General features: G+C 35.9%; 1 protein-coding gene and 3 long non-coding RNA genes across 4 annotated transcripts; 2 read left to right on the plus strand and 2 right to left on the minus strand.

Annotated features, from left to right (window-relative positions):
* Positions 1 to 306: 306 nt before the first annotated feature.
* LOC142229866 (uncharacterized) lies at positions 307 to 1,365 on the minus strand. The gene is made up of 4 exons (XM_075300445.1): positions 1,186 to 1,365; positions 931 to 1,085; positions 547 to 856; positions 307 to 485 (listed from the first exon to the last, which is right to left on the minus strand). The coding sequence occupies exons 1-4, from the start codon at positions 1,224 to 1,226 to the stop codon at positions 431 to 433; spliced, it is 561 nt and encodes a 186-aa protein (XP_075156560.1). The 5' UTR covers positions 1,227 to 1,365; the 3' UTR covers positions 307 to 430.
* Positions 1,366 to 1,393: 28 nt separating this feature from the next.
* LOC142229867 (uncharacterized) lies at positions 1,394 to 2,549 on the plus strand. The gene is made up of 3 exons (XR_012720514.1): positions 1,394 to 2,029; positions 2,095 to 2,200; positions 2,266 to 2,549. It is a non-coding gene; the product is annotated as an uncharacterized LOC142229867 (long non-coding RNA).
* A 5,561-nt stretch (positions 2,550 to 8,110) lies between these two features.
* LOC142231965 (uncharacterized) lies at positions 8,111 to 9,176 on the plus strand. The gene is made up of 3 exons (XR_012720976.1): positions 8,111 to 8,322; positions 8,388 to 8,463; positions 8,896 to 9,176. It is a non-coding gene; the product is annotated as an uncharacterized LOC142231965 (long non-coding RNA).
* Positions 9,177 to 12,376: 3,200 nt separating this feature from the next.
* Positions 12,377 to 13,719, minus strand: LOC142230241 (uncharacterized). The gene is made up of 2 exons (XR_012720615.1): positions 13,260 to 13,719; positions 12,377 to 13,074 (listed from the first exon to the last, which is right to left on the minus strand). It is a non-coding gene; the product is annotated as an uncharacterized LOC142230241 (long non-coding RNA).
* Between the last annotated feature and the right edge of the window lie 4,836 nt (positions 13,720 to 18,555).

Below are 18,555 nucleotides of genomic sequence, written 5' to 3' on the forward strand. Positions count from 1 at the left end.
CTGTGTATGCAAGGCGGGCATGCTAACCATTGCACCACGGTGGCTCCCTACCAAAGATTGTAAGTTGGGCTTCGATTATCGAGGAACAGCTGAAAACGATGTGTTTAATGTTCAATTCCGCTAGTTGTGTTTAATTATGAATTCCACAGTAAAAAGTTTTTGTTCAAATTGTTGTTAATTTGTTATAAATTCCTCTTTTTTTATATAATTGTTTCGCATAAGGGCAAAACTCTTCAGCGTCCTTTATTATTTCTTAAGCATTTTACCTGAATATTTTTGGACGCGTTTTAGTAAACGGCTACAAAATTTAGTTAGATCGGAATTGTATATTTGTTTTAAATATTTATATTTAATATCGACCAGCAATTGTTTTTAAAGCCCCAACTATGTATTACAAATAAATTGAAATAGAACAATATGTATCTACGAATTAGGTAAAGAGTGTACATTTCTCGCACAACGGCTGATCGACGTTACCAGTGCCACTAAAAAGAAATGTAATAGCACATGAGCTTGAACAAATTAAGTTTCAAAGTATTTACTTACAATAATGAGATACAAGAGTTACAAATAAAGGAGTTACATTCTGTGCAGGAATAACCGCATTCTTCACACAAATAATTTTGACAATTAGTACAGTTGCTCTGGACATATGTTTCTCGATTACAACATTTGGCTTTGCGACGAATCCAAAGAAATTCATCATCTTGTTCGTCAGCGTTTCTGGCGGATTCGATCTGCCCATTACCAAACAATACTACCAGTCTGTCGAGTGGAGTCTTTTTATTATGGTCCAGTAGAATATTTTTGCTGCTAATAGAACGTGCTCCTTGGAAAAGCATTTTTGTTGTTTTTGCTATGCAGCGATAGTTTGAAATTCCATATGAAACTCCGAGTTGTTCGATGAATGAAATGTTTGGGCATGCTTACCATGAATTTTTTTCATTTTTTCGCTGTCGTGAGAAGCCATAATTTTTTCGTTGACATGCATTTTACGCTGAAGAACAAAGTCATCCTCCTCAGAACGCATACGTTTTAAGCAAGATTTTTCCATGCTCATATTTGATAACAAGGAAACAGTAACGCTAATAATAAATTTATACTTTGCATTAAATTACCCGAGATACGAGAGAAAATGACTAAGTGCATATTTCTCTTATTGTTTATACACGTTTTTATAAATACCAATAGTGTTCTATAAAAAACCAATCCTCGATAAATAGCATTCTCCATATACGCGCATAAAAACTTGTAAATAAACTTTTCAGAGGAAAGTTAAATAGGCAGTAGTAACATATTTTTCGACGTTGGTTGTTATTTCTAAACTGAAAAAGAGAATTACTGACTTAGCTTACTATGATTCCACCTAACTGCGCTAATTGAAGAAGAAGAAGAAGAAGAAGAAGTAACAACCAGTAATGCCAACTCCCGAAAGGCAAAAAGCACCAAAAATATGTGGCTCAACTGCAGTTTATGGGCCCCTCACCGAATTGCTTAAAATTAATATATGTTGTGTTATTCGGTGAGCTGATTCCAACCACGATACACTTAAAATAAGTGTATCCTGGATTCCAACAAAGTGACCCATACCCGGGGGAAGTACCCGGGCCTTGAGATATAGCCCTCCAAAGGGTCAATAAAAACTTGATATATCTCTTTGTTTTTTGTCCAATCTAGACAAACTTGGTATCATATGAAAGCTCCCAATAAACACAGGATGAGCGTTTTTCAAATGCAACAACTTTTCAGTTTGAGAGTAAATATGATTTTCAACATAAGTTCAACTTGACTTGAAATAGCTCATCTTCAATTGTTTGCGAATTACTTCCAATTTGCCAAAATGTTGACGAAATCTTTGAAAAGATGTTGAAGATAATATGAGAAAACTTTGACAAAACACTACCCTAAAATGCAACGAAAAACCATGTGGTTTTCAATACTTATTTGTGCAACGAAGTTCGTGGTCAATTGCAAGAAATTAAAAAAATGGAAAATTTTAGACAAATAACCTAATAGTTTATAAAAATAGGTAAGTGAAAATAAAAAAATGAAATAAAACTTTAAGGAAATCACTAAATGTATATCTCTTTGCAGAAAACTAAAATTATGGATTCTACGTTCTTGAAAACATTAAAAAGCTGACCGATGAAAAAATGGTGGACAATTAACTGGGACTGCTTCAAATAGTTTATAATAATTGGTACGTCAATATGAAAAATTAAATCAACACTTTAGAGAAGTCATTAAATTTAAATCTCTTTGCAGAAAACTAAAATCTTTGGATGCTACATTCTTGCAAACATTAAGAAGCTGACCAATGAAAAATGAGTGGCTTATCGACAAGAAAAAGTTTCCAGAAACATTACAAGTGCAACCAATTAAAATTGTTAAAAACAACAAATTGTTGAAATCAACAACTTCAGGATGAAAATGTGCATCACATCGTCAGTTTAATTCATATGCTATTAACAGTTTAAAATGGATATTTTGTGAATTCCTTCTGCTGGAAATCAATTCTAACACGTGGTCCAGTACGTTCCTAATTTCAAATTGCCCGCATCTTAATAAATGTTAATGCTGTTTTATGACACCAAAAGGAAGGAAATCGAATTATCAATGCAAAAGTGTTTACTAATAATGTTTAAGATATTTAAAGTTTTGTTGTTTGTTTGTTTGTTTTTTTTTTTTTTTTGTTCTTATTTGTTGATATGTGTAATAAGATTATTATTTATCAATTGGTATTGTAGTGTATTATTTAGAGTAGTGTATTATATATTTTATTTTGATGAAAATGAATAAATTATACAAAATTCATAGAATTTTGGCTTTGACTTTCAATTTGAAGTGGGTATATCATTCATACAAATTTAGGTTGAAAATTATTTGCAACGATGTTAATTTTGAAATTGACTCTCATCGAAAATTGTTTGACAAATTATTGAGTAGCAATGCATTTCAATTTGAGGATAACACTTGAGATATTATTGCTAATGTGTTGAATTTCACTGTTGAGGGTAGTCTGTTTTTTGTTGAGAATGCGATTTTCTCAACAATTTTTCAACTTGAACATTACCCTAATCCTTTGAAAAAATGTTTGAAAAATTGTTGAAATTTAGCATTTTTCAAACGTTTGTGTTTATTGGGCTTATTCAATGCACTTTTATACGCAAAAAATATTTTTTTAATATTTAATTTAGTTTGGGAGATATAAATAAAGAAAATTTTTACCCTATTTTTTGTTATTTTCGTTATATCTCAAAAAGTCTTCGATTATACAACATTTTTTACACATAGATTGAAGCCTATATTCTGGCCTTTCGAATGATGTACAACATTTTTTATAAGTCCACTTTTAGCAAAGTTATGAAGTTTTTATTCTGAGTAGAAAAAAAATATATTATTACTGAAATATTTTCTCCCCTTGTGTTTGCGTTAGCCCGTATAAAAGTGCATTGAATAAGCTTTGGACTCTGTCCATAGAAGAAAGTCTTAAACCCCGCCCAAAGGCCTGCTACTTTCCCCCCCTTGAGTCTGCGGCCGAAGGCCGGCTACTCTCGCCCCTTGGGTCCACGTTAGCCCACTTTGGACACTGTTCGGCCGGCTACTTTCCCCCCTTGGGTCTGTGTTAGCTCACTTTGGACTCTGTCCATAGGAAAAAGTATTAAACCCCGGCCGAAGGCCGTCTACTCTCCCTCCTTGGGTCCACGTTAGCCCACGTTGGACTCTGTCCGGCCGGCTACATTTCCCCCCTTGGGCCTGCGTTAGCCCACTTTGGACTCTGTCCATAGGAGAAAGTCTTAAACCCCGGCCGAAGGCCGTCTACTTTCCCCCCTTGGGTCTGCGTTAGCCCCCTTTGGACACTGTCCATAGGAGAAAGTCTTAAACCCCGGCCGAAGGCCTCCTACTCTCCCCCCTTGGGTCCACGTTAGCCCACTTTGGACTCTGTCCGGCCGGCCACTTTTCCCCCTTGGGTTAATACTTACAACATACAAAAATTATTTCAGTAATAAAACAATTTTTGTTCTACTCAGAATAAAAGCTCAATAACTTTGCTAAAAATGGACCTATAAAGACATGTAGTACATCAAAGGCCAGAAACTAGGCTTTCAAGCTATGTATAAAAAATCATTGGGTATAATCAAAGAGTTTTTGGGATAGAACGAAAATAACAAAAAATTAGGGTAAAAAATTTCTTTTTTTATTTATATCTCCCTAACTAAATTAAATATTAAAATATTTTTTGCGTATAAAAGTGCATTGACTAAGCTTTCATATGATATCAATTTTGTCTAGATTGGACAAAAAACAAAAGAGATATATCAAGTTTTTATTGGCCCTTTGGAGGGCTATATCTCAAGACCCGGGTACTTCCCCCTGGTATGGGTCACTTTGTTGGAATCAGCTCACCGAATGACACAACATATATTAATTTTAAGCAATTCGGTGAGGGGCCCATAAACTGCACTTGCTCCAAATATCCCAATAAACACACGACGAGCGTTTTTCAAATGCAACAACTTTTCTGCTTGAGGTTGAAACAGCTCATCTTCAATACATATTCAAATTGTTTGCGAATTACTTTCAATTTGCCAAAATGTTGATGAAATCTTTGAAAAGGTGTTGAAGATAATATCAGAAAACTTTGACAAAACACTATCCTAGGTTAGGTTAAAGTGGCAGCCCGATTAAGATCAAGGCTCACTTAGACTATTCAGTCCATTGTGATACCACATTAACTAAAAGTACCTATTACATATGGGCACTTCTAGTTTTAACCGCTGAACCTTCTCGATTATTTTCTTCTGTTGAACCAACCAGATTGTTCCAAAAACATTAGCAGACTGCTTAAGTTAACGTTTTCCAGGTCCGCCAGTAATCTGAAGCTATATGCCCCTAAAATTTGCTTACGCCTTACACAAAATGCAGGACACTCACACAAGAGGTGTTTTATTGATTCCTTTTCCTTCGCATCATGACAGCTCATACAATAGTCATTATACTTCGCACCAATAGTTTTTGCAAAATCGCCTATCAGGCAGCGACCCGTTATAGCAGATATCAGGAGTGATATCTGGCGTCTCGAGAACACTAGCATATCTAGTGTGCGGTTTAAGTTTAAATGGGGCCATATTTGCTTGGTGTCGTTACAACCCTTACAATTCTCCCATCGAACATTTGCCATCATGACAGCCTTCTCACGCAGTAAGAGCGTGCAGGTAGCCAGAGGCATACCAACAGATTCTAGTTCCCCTGGAATATGTAAGGTAGTTCCTAGCCTTGCTAGCTCATCTGCTTCGCAGTAGGTGAATATTGTGCTGCTCAGTCATATCATTGAGAGATTTGCGGCAGTCGATGGCCGTTTTCGAGTTGAGGAACACAGAGTCCAAGGATTTTATTGCAGGTTGACTGTCTGAGTATATATTAATGCCAATATTGCTTGGAGCATTACTTCTCAGCCAATTCACCACTTCTCTTATTGCTAATATTTCAGCCTGAAAAACACTACAGTGATCGGGTAATCTTTTCGCTATTCGAAGTTCCAGATCTTTAGAATATACTCCGAAACCCACTTGGCCATCCAATTTGGAGCCATCAGTGTAGAAATCTACATATCTTTTATTCCGCGGGGTCCGTGTACACCACGCCTCACTGTTGGGAATTAGAGTCTCAAACTTTTTGTCGAAAAGTGGACTCGCCAAAGTGTAATCCACTACGCCAGGCACATCTGGCATTATTTTGAGGACCGAACTGTGACCGTAACTTTTTTCCGACCACAGCGATAGCTCGCGCAACCGCACAGCCGTTGTTGCAGCTGACTGTTTGACCGAAATGTCTAAAGGCAACAGATGCAGTATGACATTACGGGAATTTGTTCCTGTCTTGCTGAATGCACCTGAGATACACACGCACGCCATACGCTGAACTTTGTCTAAACTTGTCGGCTGGTGAAGTGCCGGCCACCAGACTACAACACCATATAGCACTAACCACTGCCGTGTATAGCCAATGTAAAATTTTTGGATTTAGTCCCCACTTTTTCCCTATTGCCTTTTTGCACGAGTATAAAGCTACCGTTGCTTTCCTCGCCATTTCTTCAATATTAAGCTTAAAGTTCAGCTTCCTGTCCAAAATAACACCAAGGTATTTTGCACACTCCCTAAAGGGAATTTCAATACCCCCTAAGGAAATGGGCCTAACCGTGGGAGTTTTGCGATCTTTGCAGTACATGACAAGTTCTGTCTTTGCAGGATTTACCCCAAGACCATTATCTTTCGCCCATTTCTCATTCATCCGGAGGGCTCTCTGTATAATATCTCTAACTGTTGATGGGAATTTTCCTCCGCCGGAGTAATTCCATCAGGTCCGGGGGATTTGAATGATCCAAAGCTATTTAACGCCCATTTTATTCTAGATTCTGATACAATTTCCTCGATAGGAAACGACCGCTGAGCCACTGTGGCACCGCCAGTGCATGGTTCAACCGTCTGATTTCCGGGAAAATGTGTGTCCAGTAGTACCTCCAACGTCTCCTCACTGGACGTTGTCCAATTGCCCTCCGATGTTTTAATGAAACCTGGAGCGGAGCTCGTGGATGCTAGAACCTTCCGTAGTCTGGAAGCCTCGGACGTATTCTCAATGCTGCTGCAGTAATCATTCCAAGAGTTATGCTGAGCCTTTCTCAGTTCTCGCTGGTATCCTCTCAGATTCTTCTTGTAAGCGTCCCAATCCACAGGAGCTCTGGTGGACTTTGATGTGTTAATGAGCTTCCTGCACGATTTCCTCATATTACCTAACTCCTTAGACCACCATGGTGGTCGATTTTTCCCCCTTGGCTTCCCCTTAGGGCATGCAGCTTTTAGTGTTGAATGTTGAAGGCCTTAGTAATCCTCTCCACTGCGTGTTCGATAACTTGCACTGTGCTCATATTTGTCTCTGGTATTTCCGGTATCATCATATTGAACGATTCCCTATACCTATTCCAGTCAGCTTTCCTAACATTTGGCGGAAATATGGTCTTGGTGGTATGAACATCAAATTTGAAACTGATGTAGCGATGATCTGAGAAGCTGTGTTCATTTAAAACCTGCCACTCAGATATCATTTCATTCACCTTGCGAGGCCAAGGTGATGCCCAAAACCTCTTGCCTGTTTTTAGTGACAAAGGTTGGGGCATCTCCCTTGTTGCAAACTACCAGATTAGTACTCAAAATAAACTCTATTAGCGACTCTCCCCTTGCATTAGTATCACCACTTCCCCATATACTATGATGTGCATTCGCATCGCATCCCATAATGAGTTTCGTCTTTGTTTTCAGTGACTCCTCCACTAAGGTCTTAACGGCATATGAAGGCATCTCTCTGTCATGTCCCATGTAGACCGAAGATACCCAATATTTGCATTTGGCTATTTCTAAACTGGCAACGACATTGTCTGTATTGCACATTGAAGGAAGCAGAAACAAGTTGAGCTTGTTTTTAGCAATTATACAGGCTCGATTTACATCATTACCAGTATACTGCAATAGTTTGAACCCCGGAGTACTTAATTCACATATTTTGTTTCTATAAACATATGGTTCTTGAATAAGAACTGTATCTATGTCCCCTTTCATCAGGAGAACTTTTAAGGCAGCACATGCAGCCTTACAATGATGAAGATTTATCTGGAGGATCCGTAGGACCATCGAGATTTTCAACAACCGTCACATCAGCCGCTTCTATCGAGTCATCAAGAATGTTCTCTTCAGAGATCTCGGTGACTCTCTCAATAACCATAGGTTCAACTTTGGTGAGTTCTGAAGCAATAGAAACCTCCTCTCGCATACGGTGTCTATCCATGTCTTCAAACTTTGGTATCTCCCTCGACTTCGCAAGAGGATCCGCCTACTTCTGATTCAGACAGAGGCTTGTCCATTTCTGAATCCTTTAGCTGATCGTTTTTATATACCTTCATTTGGATATAATGAAAGCCATAACATTCACGGCCCTGGGACTTTGCTAGATGTGGCAAAGACTGAGTGTTCAATATAAACAGTGCATGCCGTCTTGGTCCATCCACTTCATCCAAACGGCCAACCTTCCAATCAGCTGTTGGAAGATCTGGATTGCATCGTTTCAGTCTATTTAAAATAGATTCATGGTCAGAAGGGTTTGCAGGTATCCACGCATCCACGCAAACACTACCCTAAAATGCAACGAAAAAACCATGTGGTTTTCAATACTTATTTGTGCAACTAAATTCGTGGTCAATTGGAAGAAATAAAAAAAATGGAAAATTTTAGACAAATAACTAGATTTACTCCAAATAGTTTATAATAACAGGTAAGTGAAATTAAAAAAATGAAATAAAACTTTAAGGAAGTCACTAAATGTATATCTCTTTGCAGAAAACATTAAAAAGCTGACCGATGAAAAAATGTTGGACAGTTGACTGGAACTGCTTCAAATAGTTTATAATAAATGGTAAGTCTATATGAAAAATTAAATTAACACTTTAAGGCCGGTATGCACCTCTATCGAAAAATTTCATTCCCATAAGAAATGCATTGCTATTTATGCTAACGAAATTTTCGGTAGCGTTCAATTTCGTAAGCTGGTACGCACCTCTAATGAAAATAACAGGGTTGTCAAAAGCATATTTTGGCAGCAAACATTTAATTTATTACAATCATTGTGTGCGTTAAAGTTTTAAAAGGTCTGTAAATAATAAGCAATTTATTTGAGGAATATTTGGAACATATATTAAAAATTTTTAAAAGCGATTAGCTGGTTTAAAATTTGTGAACACAGCCCTGTTTTTTTGTTGTAGACTTAAATAAATTTTTGGTACCGAAAATTTCGCTAGAGGTGCATACCGGCCTTTAGAGAAATCACTAAACTTAAATCTCTTTGCAGAAAACTAAAATCTTTGGATGCTACATTCTTGCAAACATTAAGAAGCTGACCAATGAAAAATGAGTGGCTTATCAACAAGAAAAAGTTTCCAGAAACATTTCAAAGTGCAACCAATTAAAATTGTTAAAAACAACAAATTGTTAAAATCAACAACTTCTGGATGAAAATGTACATCACATCTTCAGTTTAATTTACATCCCATTATCAGTTTAAAATTGATATTTTTGAATTCCTTCTGCTGGAAATCCATTCTAACACGCGGTCCAGTACGTTCTAATTTCAAATTGCCCGCATATTAATAAATTTTAAAGCTGTTTTATGACACCAACAGGAAATCGAATTATCAATGCAAAAGTGTTTAAATGTTTAAGATATTTATGGCCAGTTTCTCATCCTCCGATTAATTTTAACCGGTGGATAGACCTCCGGTTAGTAAAATTTTTGTATGGGATCAGCTGTTTTATCGACACGATAAATAATAAGAAGACAATGAGAAACTGGCCCTTAAAGTTTTGTTGTTTGTTGTTTTGTTCTTATTTGTTGATATGTTTAATAAGATTATTATTTTTCAATTGGTATTGTAGTGTATTATGTAGTGTAGTGTATTATTATTATTATATTGTTACGAATTTGATAATTATAGGTTTAAGTTTATTTAAATTAGTTTCCGTTAATTTAAAATTTCAAATTGTAACGATACAATTTCGTTATCACTTGTTGGAATCATCTATTCATTTTCTGGTACTTTCCTGAATTTCCTTTGTTTGCTTATTTTCCTATCGAAATGTAAGTTCTTACTCTCTCATAGTAAAGGGTGATTTGTTATGAGCTTGATAACTTTTTTTTTAAAAAAAACGCATAAAATTTGCAAAATATCATCGGTTCTTTATTTGAAACGTTAGATTGGTCCATGACATTTACTTTTTGAAGATAATTTCATTTAAATGTTGACCGCGGCTGCGTCTTAGGTGGTCCATTCGGAAAGTCCAATTTTGGGCAACTTTTTCGAGCATTTCGGCCGGAATAGCCCGAATTTCTTCGGAAATGTTGACTTCCAAAGCTGGAATAGTTGCTGGCTTATTTCTGTAGACTTTAGACTTGACGTAGCCCCACAAAAAATAGTCTAAAGGCGTCAAATCGCATGATCTTGGTGGCCAACTTACCGGTCCATTTCTTGAGATGAATTGTTCTCCGAAGTTTTCCCTCAAAATGGCCATAGAATCGCGATCTGTGTGGCATGTAGCGCCATCTTGTTGAAACCACATGTCAACCAAGTTCAGTTCTTCCATTTTTGGCAACAAAAAGCTTGTTAGCATCGAACGATAGCGATCGCCATTCACCGTAACGTTGTGTCCAACAGCATCTTTGAAAAAATACGGTCCAATGATTCCACCAGCGTACAAACCACACCAAACAGTGCATTTTTCGGGATGCATGGGCAGTTCTTGAACGGCTTCTGGTTGCTCTTCACTCCAAATGCGGCAATTTTGCTTATTTACGTAGCCATTCAACCAGAAATGAGCCTCATTGCTGAACAAAATTTGTCGATAAAAAAGCGGATTTTCTGCCAACTTTTCTAGGGCCCATTCACTGAAAATTCGACGTTGTGGCAGATCGTTCGGCTTCAGTTCCTGCACGAGCTGTATTTTATACTGTTTTACACCAAGATCTTTGCGTAAAATCTTCCATGTGGTCGAATAACACAAACCCAATTGCTGCGAACGGCGACGAATCGACATTTCACGGTCTTCAGCAACACTCTCAGAAACAGACGCAATATTCTCTTCTGTACGCACTGTACGCATTCGTGTGGTTGGTTTAATGTCCAATAAAGTAAAATGAGTGCGAAACTTGGTCACAATCGCATTAATTGTGTGCTCACTTGGTCGATTATGTAGACCATAAATCGGACGTAAAGCGCGAAACACATTTCGAACCGAACACTGATTTTGGTAATAAAATTCAATGATTTGCAAGCGTTGCTCGTTAGTAAGTCTATTCATGATGAAATGTCAAAGCATACTGAGCATCTTTCTCTTTGACCACCGAAATAACAGGGTGATACAGAGTTGCAAAAAACCATATAAAATGCAAATAGTACGGAATTTATCAACTGTGGTGTCCACAAAAATTATGGAAAAACAAAATATGACCACAAATTTAGCGAATATAATGAATAAAGATATGTTTAACAAAATTATTAATGTTTAGATGTGAAGGTATTACTACCACAAATTGTTTAATTTAAAACAGAATGTGCACCCTTTCCGCGTAAAACAAGAGGACAACCTCAAGCACAAACTTCGCTCCTGGTGCCAAAACAATAGCTTCGTTCAAAATTCCGCTAATGTGACATCAAAGTGGAGGTCATTACCTACATTTTGATGTATGGCATGTGTTCCAACAGTGTTTTTGGACGAAGATATCCTGGATTGCAAGTTTTCCACTATGGGCCATTTGCTAGATTGTACCATGGAAGCCAGGAGCGCACTTCGTTCAAAATTCCGCTAATAGGACATCAAAGTGGAGGTCATTACCTACATTTTGATGTATGGCATGTGTTCCAACAGTGTTTGTTTACGAAGATATCCTGGATTCCAAGTTTTCCACTGGGGGGCAGAACATAGATTCTACCATGGAAGCCAGGAACGGACTTCGTTCAAAATTCCGCTAATGGGACATCAAAGTGCAGGTCATTACCTACATTTTGATGTATGGCATGTGTTCCAACAGTGTTTTTACCGAAGATATCCCTGATTCCAAGTTTTCCACTGGGGGCAGAACATAGATTCTACCATGGAAGCCAGGAACGGACTTCGTTCAAAATTCCGCTAATGGGACATCAAAGTGGAGGTCATTACCTACTAATTCATCTTCAACGCTAATTCAAATGACATTGTAAATTGCTTTCTTTTAACAAATTTTCCATAGAAGCTTTAAAATGATTTTTTTTAAGTTCTACTGTTGAGGGTAAGTCTGCCTTTTGTTGAGAACGCGATTTTCTCAACTATTTCTCAAATTGAATACAAGCATTTCCCCAATGCCTGTGTTTATTGGGTATAAACTTTATGAGAAACTGCTTGGTGATATTCCCCCATCAAGTTATAATAAAATTTAAATCAAAGAGATATAATTTTATATATATTTTTTAATGTTTATGTGTTTTTTTATGTTTTTCAAAAGATTTCGTCCACATTTTAGTACCTCTTGGTTGTGTGGAAATCTACTCATTCATCATCTTGTATTGTATTGAGATTTTAGGAGGACCTTTCCATCTTCTAATTGAAGTTTGCTAAAACAGCAGTTTTTTTGGCCAATGTAAAAAATGGGTTTTGAAACAGCAATTTCTGCAGAAATTGGGTACCAAAAACTTCTGTAGAAAACATGTGGAAATTTTTATTTGATAAACCTTTTCAATAGCTTTTTTTTATACTTTACCAAATCCACCTAGCACCCCCCGATCCAGAGAAAATTAACTGACTTAAGGTATGGACTATGTTCGTTAAAAACTTATAAACATATATTTTATTAAAGTAATAAAAAGCATAAACACATTATTCTAGGTGTATTTATTCATATAAAAATCAGTATTCTACGCACTACACTCAGTTATTACAGTAATTTGTTCACTGAAATATATTGAGTATTTACCACAAATGTGCACCTCGTGAACTTCGTATAGGGCTAAAGATACTTTTACTATTTTGAACTCCAATATATATCCTTTAAACTTCGAAATTTTCTTTAACAGGCGAAAAAAAATAATAACGTGCAAAAATTTTTCTTCAATTTGTCGAAAAATATTTATATATTTTGTGAAGTCTGCGCTTGTTATACATAGTAGTTAACATTTTCTAAAATTAACCAAAATTTCCACCTGGTAAGTTTCCGAGGGTATTTGGCAAATAACTTTTATATTGATTCAATAAATCACATACTTTACAATGATATTTTTAGTGAACTCGCCAATGGTTTATACCCCTCAGAAAAAGTCTATGATAATTGGTTGATAGGTTTGCTGCGAGTAGAGAATGCTGATGGGGAATGTGGTAATTGCGAAACATCTGTCCATCAAACCATTTTGTAGTCTATAGTACTTTGCCCAAATAAATTTGACAAACATACTTTTCCTCTGTTGGTGAAGCTACACTTCTAGTTTAGTCAATGCATGGTTCTAAGCTGAAATAAATAACAACAATAATGATTGATTAGTAAATCAATAATAACAAACAAGTCCATGAAAATTTCTGCAATAGATTTATCTTTTTTATATTTCATAAAAATTTCTTGATTTTACTTAAAACTCGAAATTTGAGAAAATTGAACCACACATTTTTATAACGCTCACCGTAGTAATTACTTACTTCCGATCGAAACAAACTATTGACTTGAAATACAAGTAGTTTTTATTGATGTAGGTCGGATGGTATTGCAAAAGACACATATTTCTTAGGTATAACCCCCAGACTTGTCGTGCGGATCCTCTGGGAAGAGCAAACTTCATCCGATTCGCTTGAAATATGGTACGTGCCCCCTAACAATCCAGCAAAATTGGTCCATATCGCTCCATAATTATATATAAACCGATTCCTAGATTTGCCTCACGAGCCTATTGGAAGAGCAAATTTCATTGATTTGGGTTGATGTCAGTATATACCCTCCTAGCAGTATATGCCGATTTTTTATAAAATGTCACCGAAGTTAGGTATACTAATTCAGTTTTTCTTTGTGCGGTACCAATCACCTTTTAATAAAATAATAGATAAAATATTTTTTTCCAATTCCGCACAACGACAAACCAATCAATCAGTGTTACCAATACAATCGAATTTCATTGTCCCCATGTTTTCTTCACGAAAGCATTTTTATTGGGAATAATTGAACCTTTACACGTGCAAACATTCTCAATGTGCTTTCAATGTATCAAATCAAGGCATATTAAATTAATATGACTTGGTATCATATATTGAAACTAGGATAACTTCGTCCAAACACACTGTTGGAATACATGACATACATCAAAATGTAGGTTATGACCTCCACTTTGATGTCCCATTAGCGGAATTTTGAACGAAGTCCGTTCCTGGCTTCCATGGTAGAATCTATGTTCTGCCCCCCCCACCCAGTTGAACACTTGGAATCAGAGATATCTTCGTAAAAAAACACTGTTGGAACACATGCCATACATCAAAATGTAGGTAATGACCTCCACTTTGATGTCCCATTAGCGGAATTTTGAACGAAGCCCGTTCCTGGCTTCCATGGTAGAATCTATGTTCTGCCCCGCAGTGGAAAACTTGGAATCAGGGATATCTTCGTAAAAAAACACTGTTGGAACATATGCCATACATCAAAATGTAGGTAATGACCTCCACTTTGATGTCCCATTAGCGGAATTTTGAACGAAGTCCGTTCCTGGCTTCCATGGTAGAATCTATGTTCTGCCCCCCCAGTTGAAAACTTGGAATCAGAGATATCTTCGTAAAAAAACACTGCTGGAACACATGCCATACATCAAAATGTAGGTAATGACATCCACTTTGACGTCCCATTAGCGGAATTTTGAACGAAGTCCGTTCCTGGCTTCCATGGTAGAATCTATGTTCTGCCCCCCAGTGGAAAACTTGGAATCCAGGATATCTTCGTAAACAAACACTGTTGGAACACATGCCATACATCAAAATGTAGGTAATGACCTCCACTTTGATGTCCCATTAGCGGAATTTTGAACGAAGTCCGTTCCTGGCTTCCATGGTAGAATCTATGTTCTGCCCCGCAGTGGAAAACTTGGAATCAGGGATATCTTCGTAAAAAAACACTGTTGGAACATATGCCATACATCAAAATGTAGGTAATGACCTCCACTTTGATGTCCCATTAGCGGAATTTTGAACGAAGTCCGTTCCTGGCTTCCATGGTAGAATCTATGTTCTGCCCCCCAGTTGAAAACTTGGAATCAGAGATATCTTCGTAAAAAAACACTGCTGGAACACATGCCATACATCAAAATGTAGGTAATGACCTCCACTTTGATGTCCCATTAGCGGAATTTTGAACGAAGCCCGTTCCTGGCTGCCATGGTATAATCTATGTTCTGCCCCCCCAGTTGAAAACTTGGAATCAGAGATATCTTCGTAAAAAAACACTGCTGGAACACATGCCATACATCAAAATGTAGGTAATGACCTCCACTTTGATGTCCCATTAGCGGAATTTTGAACGAAGCCCGTTCCTGGCTGCCATGGTATAATCTATGTTCTGCCCACCAGTTGAAAACTTGGAATCAGGGATATCTTCGTAAAAAACACTGTTGGAACACATGCCATACATCAAAATGTAGGTAATGACCTCCACTTTGATGTCCCATTAGCGGAATTTTGAACGAAGCTATTATTTTGGCACCAGGAGCGAAGTTTGTGCTTGAGGTTGTCCTCTTGTTTTACGCGGAAAGGGTGCACATTCTGTTTTAAATCACAGTTTAAACAATTTGTGGTAGTAATACCTTCACATCTAAACATTAATAATTTTGTTAAACATATCTTTATTCATTATATTCGCTAAATTTGTGGTCATATTTTGTTTTTCCATAATTTTTGTGGGCACCACAGTTGATAAATTCCGTACTATTTGCATTTTATATGGTTTTTGCAACTCTGTGTCACCCTGTTATTTCGGTGGTTGTTGTAATTAAAAAAGTTACCTACGTCGGTATCTTCACGCAAGTTGAGAAATTGTTGAGAAAATCGCGTTCTCAACAAAAAACAGACATTACCCAATAAACACAAACGTTTGAAAAATGCTAAATTTCAAAAATTTTTCAAACATTTTTTCAAAGGATTAGGGTTACATTCAAGTTGAGAAATTGTTGAGAAAATCGCGTTCTCAACAAAAAACAGACATTACCCTCAACAGTGAAATTCAACACATTAGCAATAATATCTCAAGTGTTATCCTCAACTTGAAATGCATCGCTACTCAATAATTTGTCAAACAATTTTCGATGCGAGTCAAATTCAAAATTAACATCGTTGCAAATACTTTTCAACCTAAATTTGTATGAATGATATCCCCACTTCAAATTGAAAGTCAAAGCGAAAATGCCATGAATTTTGTATAATTTATTCATTTTCATCAAAATAAAATATATAATAATACACTACACTACATAATACACTACAATACCAAATAATAATCTTATTAAACATATCAACAAATAAGAACAAAAAAAAAAAAAAAACACACAAACAACAAAACTTTAAATATCTTAAACATTTTTAGTAAACGCTTTTGCATTGATAATTCGATTTCCTTCCTTTTGGTGTCATAAAACAGCATTAAAATTTATTAAGATGCGGGCAAATGTGATAACCCCTTAGCGGAAATGGTACTATGGTGTTATGCTGCGGTCTAGCTCGCCGGATGGGTAGGTTCTTATCCGCTATTTAGGTTATACATTTAAATTTCTTAACGTACCATATTGTCTTCCTGGACCAGAGCTGGGAGTTGCAAAAAGGCTATAAACAGAAATTACATCTGTACAGCTCTGATATAATTTGGTATGTTCTCACTGGAAGAACATATCTAAGTATGTGTGTACGTGTTTCTCTCTCCACCAGTTAGTCCAGGGATGGGATGTATTAAAATGATTGATTCGGGCTATGTTTGATTTTTCTTGCGACAGGTATGCATTTTTCAGACTGTTTTGCCTCGAGTACAACTTAAAATTCATCGTTTGGATTTCTTAGTGAGACTTAGGTGTTTTAGTCTCAAGGCTCGCCCACCCCATATGACATTTCTGCCATCCATGATATTTTCTATGCCTTAAGGAATATTTGGAAATATCCCAAATTTTGAATTTGCCTACTTTTGTGACCGTTACATTTCAACTTTTTTTAAGAAATTAAAACATGTTTTTATATTCTTTTCAAATTCACATTATAAATATTTTTATTCTTAAATATAGAGGTTTTTAATAAAGTTTATGGTTCAATATTGAAACGAAATATAATTTATTTTAAGGCCTTAAGTATAAATAACACATGCAATCACATAAATAATTATAAAGGTTTGTTTTGATTTTACTTATTTATGACAATATTAAAAAAAACAATTTAATAATTAACAAAAAAAATAATTAACATTAATATTTTTCTTTAGATTATCCTTAGTTTTTGAGAACATTTAATAACCTTTTATATTTATTTTACAAGGTCTAATTGGCGAATTTAATAAATTCATGTAAATGTAGATAAGTAGTTTTAATATTCTAGTTGTTTTTGTTTTTTTTAGTAATAGTTTTGTTGTTTTTTTTTTTTATACATTTCTCAGTTTTCTCTATAAAAGTTTTGTGGAAATTAATAATGTTTACTTAATGAAATTTTTAGTAACTCATTTTTTTAAGTTTTATTACATAGGGCAGACTTATTTTTTTATAGATATGCAAATAATAAGATTTATCTATTGAGTCACAATTCATTTTGTAAGTGATTTTCGAATTTTGTTTGGTATTTTTTTTTTATTTGTTTTAGTATTGTCTGTTTTTATGTATAAATTAAATTTACTTATTTTTTTTTTAGTTGAGCACCTTCGATACTCCTGTTGCGGTATCGAAGGTACTCACGAGTTTCTTTCTTTTTACTTTTCTACAAGACGATCACAGATTTAATTACCTCGTTTAAATTTCCAACATGAACGGCAATATCGGCAATGTGCATTTTTAATTTATTCGGTCTGTCTGTGCCACAACTGTTGGGAAACCACTGGACTTGAATAGTGTATGTCTTTACTGATGTGCTCCCACAACCACGTGGTGTATACACACAAAACCACCACCGACAATATGTGGATTTTTGTCTCCACTAGGAAAGATGGTGTTTTTCAAACTTCCTACCAGATTACATTGCGAATAGAGAAATAGACTATATTAATGGTAAATCAATTTAAAGTGTTCGCACATGGTCAACACATACTTCATTCTATTTCCTCACTATTGACCACGTTTCTTTGCCTCTCAGCACTAACATCACGTTGAAAATTCGTCGTTCAGTTTCCACAAATTTTCTGAATTCGTTTCAGGCTTTCCAATCAAAGTCAGAAATGTTTAAACTCAGTTTATTATTATTATTGGATATAGTTTCTACAAAAATCGCATACATTTTTTTTATTCTCATTAAAAACTTCAAGAAAATGTAGTGTGAACGGCAAATTTTCAATGTTGCTTCAAAACCTAACCTCAAAATCCTCACTAAATCAATATTTCATGAATTAAAAATGTGTCTCCACAAAACGTGGAACATGGTTTCATCATATTCTCATAACTTCGTTTTTCATACATGCAACACAATTCTTTAGTCAACATTGCAGCAAAAATTTTAAATTTATGATTCATTCACTTTTAACTAAAAAAAAGAATTCAAAACTCTCACCTGTTGTTGGAAATTTCCTGTACCGCAAAATTGTCTCTACAACTATATTGTCTCCTTTCTCGGTTTTCACTTTTATTGTTGCACTGAAATTTCCCGATTTTAAACCTGTCGATTCGCTCACTGTATCGCACGAGTGGTGAATAGTAAAAGAGTGTATCCTCAATCGGGATGTAAAACGTCACCTTCGTCAGCATATGGAGAGCCCATATGATCAGTTCCCATATGGTTTAACCAT

Source organism: Haematobia irritans, chromosome 3 (assembly GCF_050003625.1).
Source record: "Haematobia irritans isolate KBUSLIRL chromosome 3, ASM5000362v1, whole genome shotgun sequence".
Taxonomy (NCBI): domain Eukaryota; kingdom Metazoa; phylum Arthropoda; class Insecta; order Diptera; family Muscidae; genus Haematobia; species Haematobia irritans.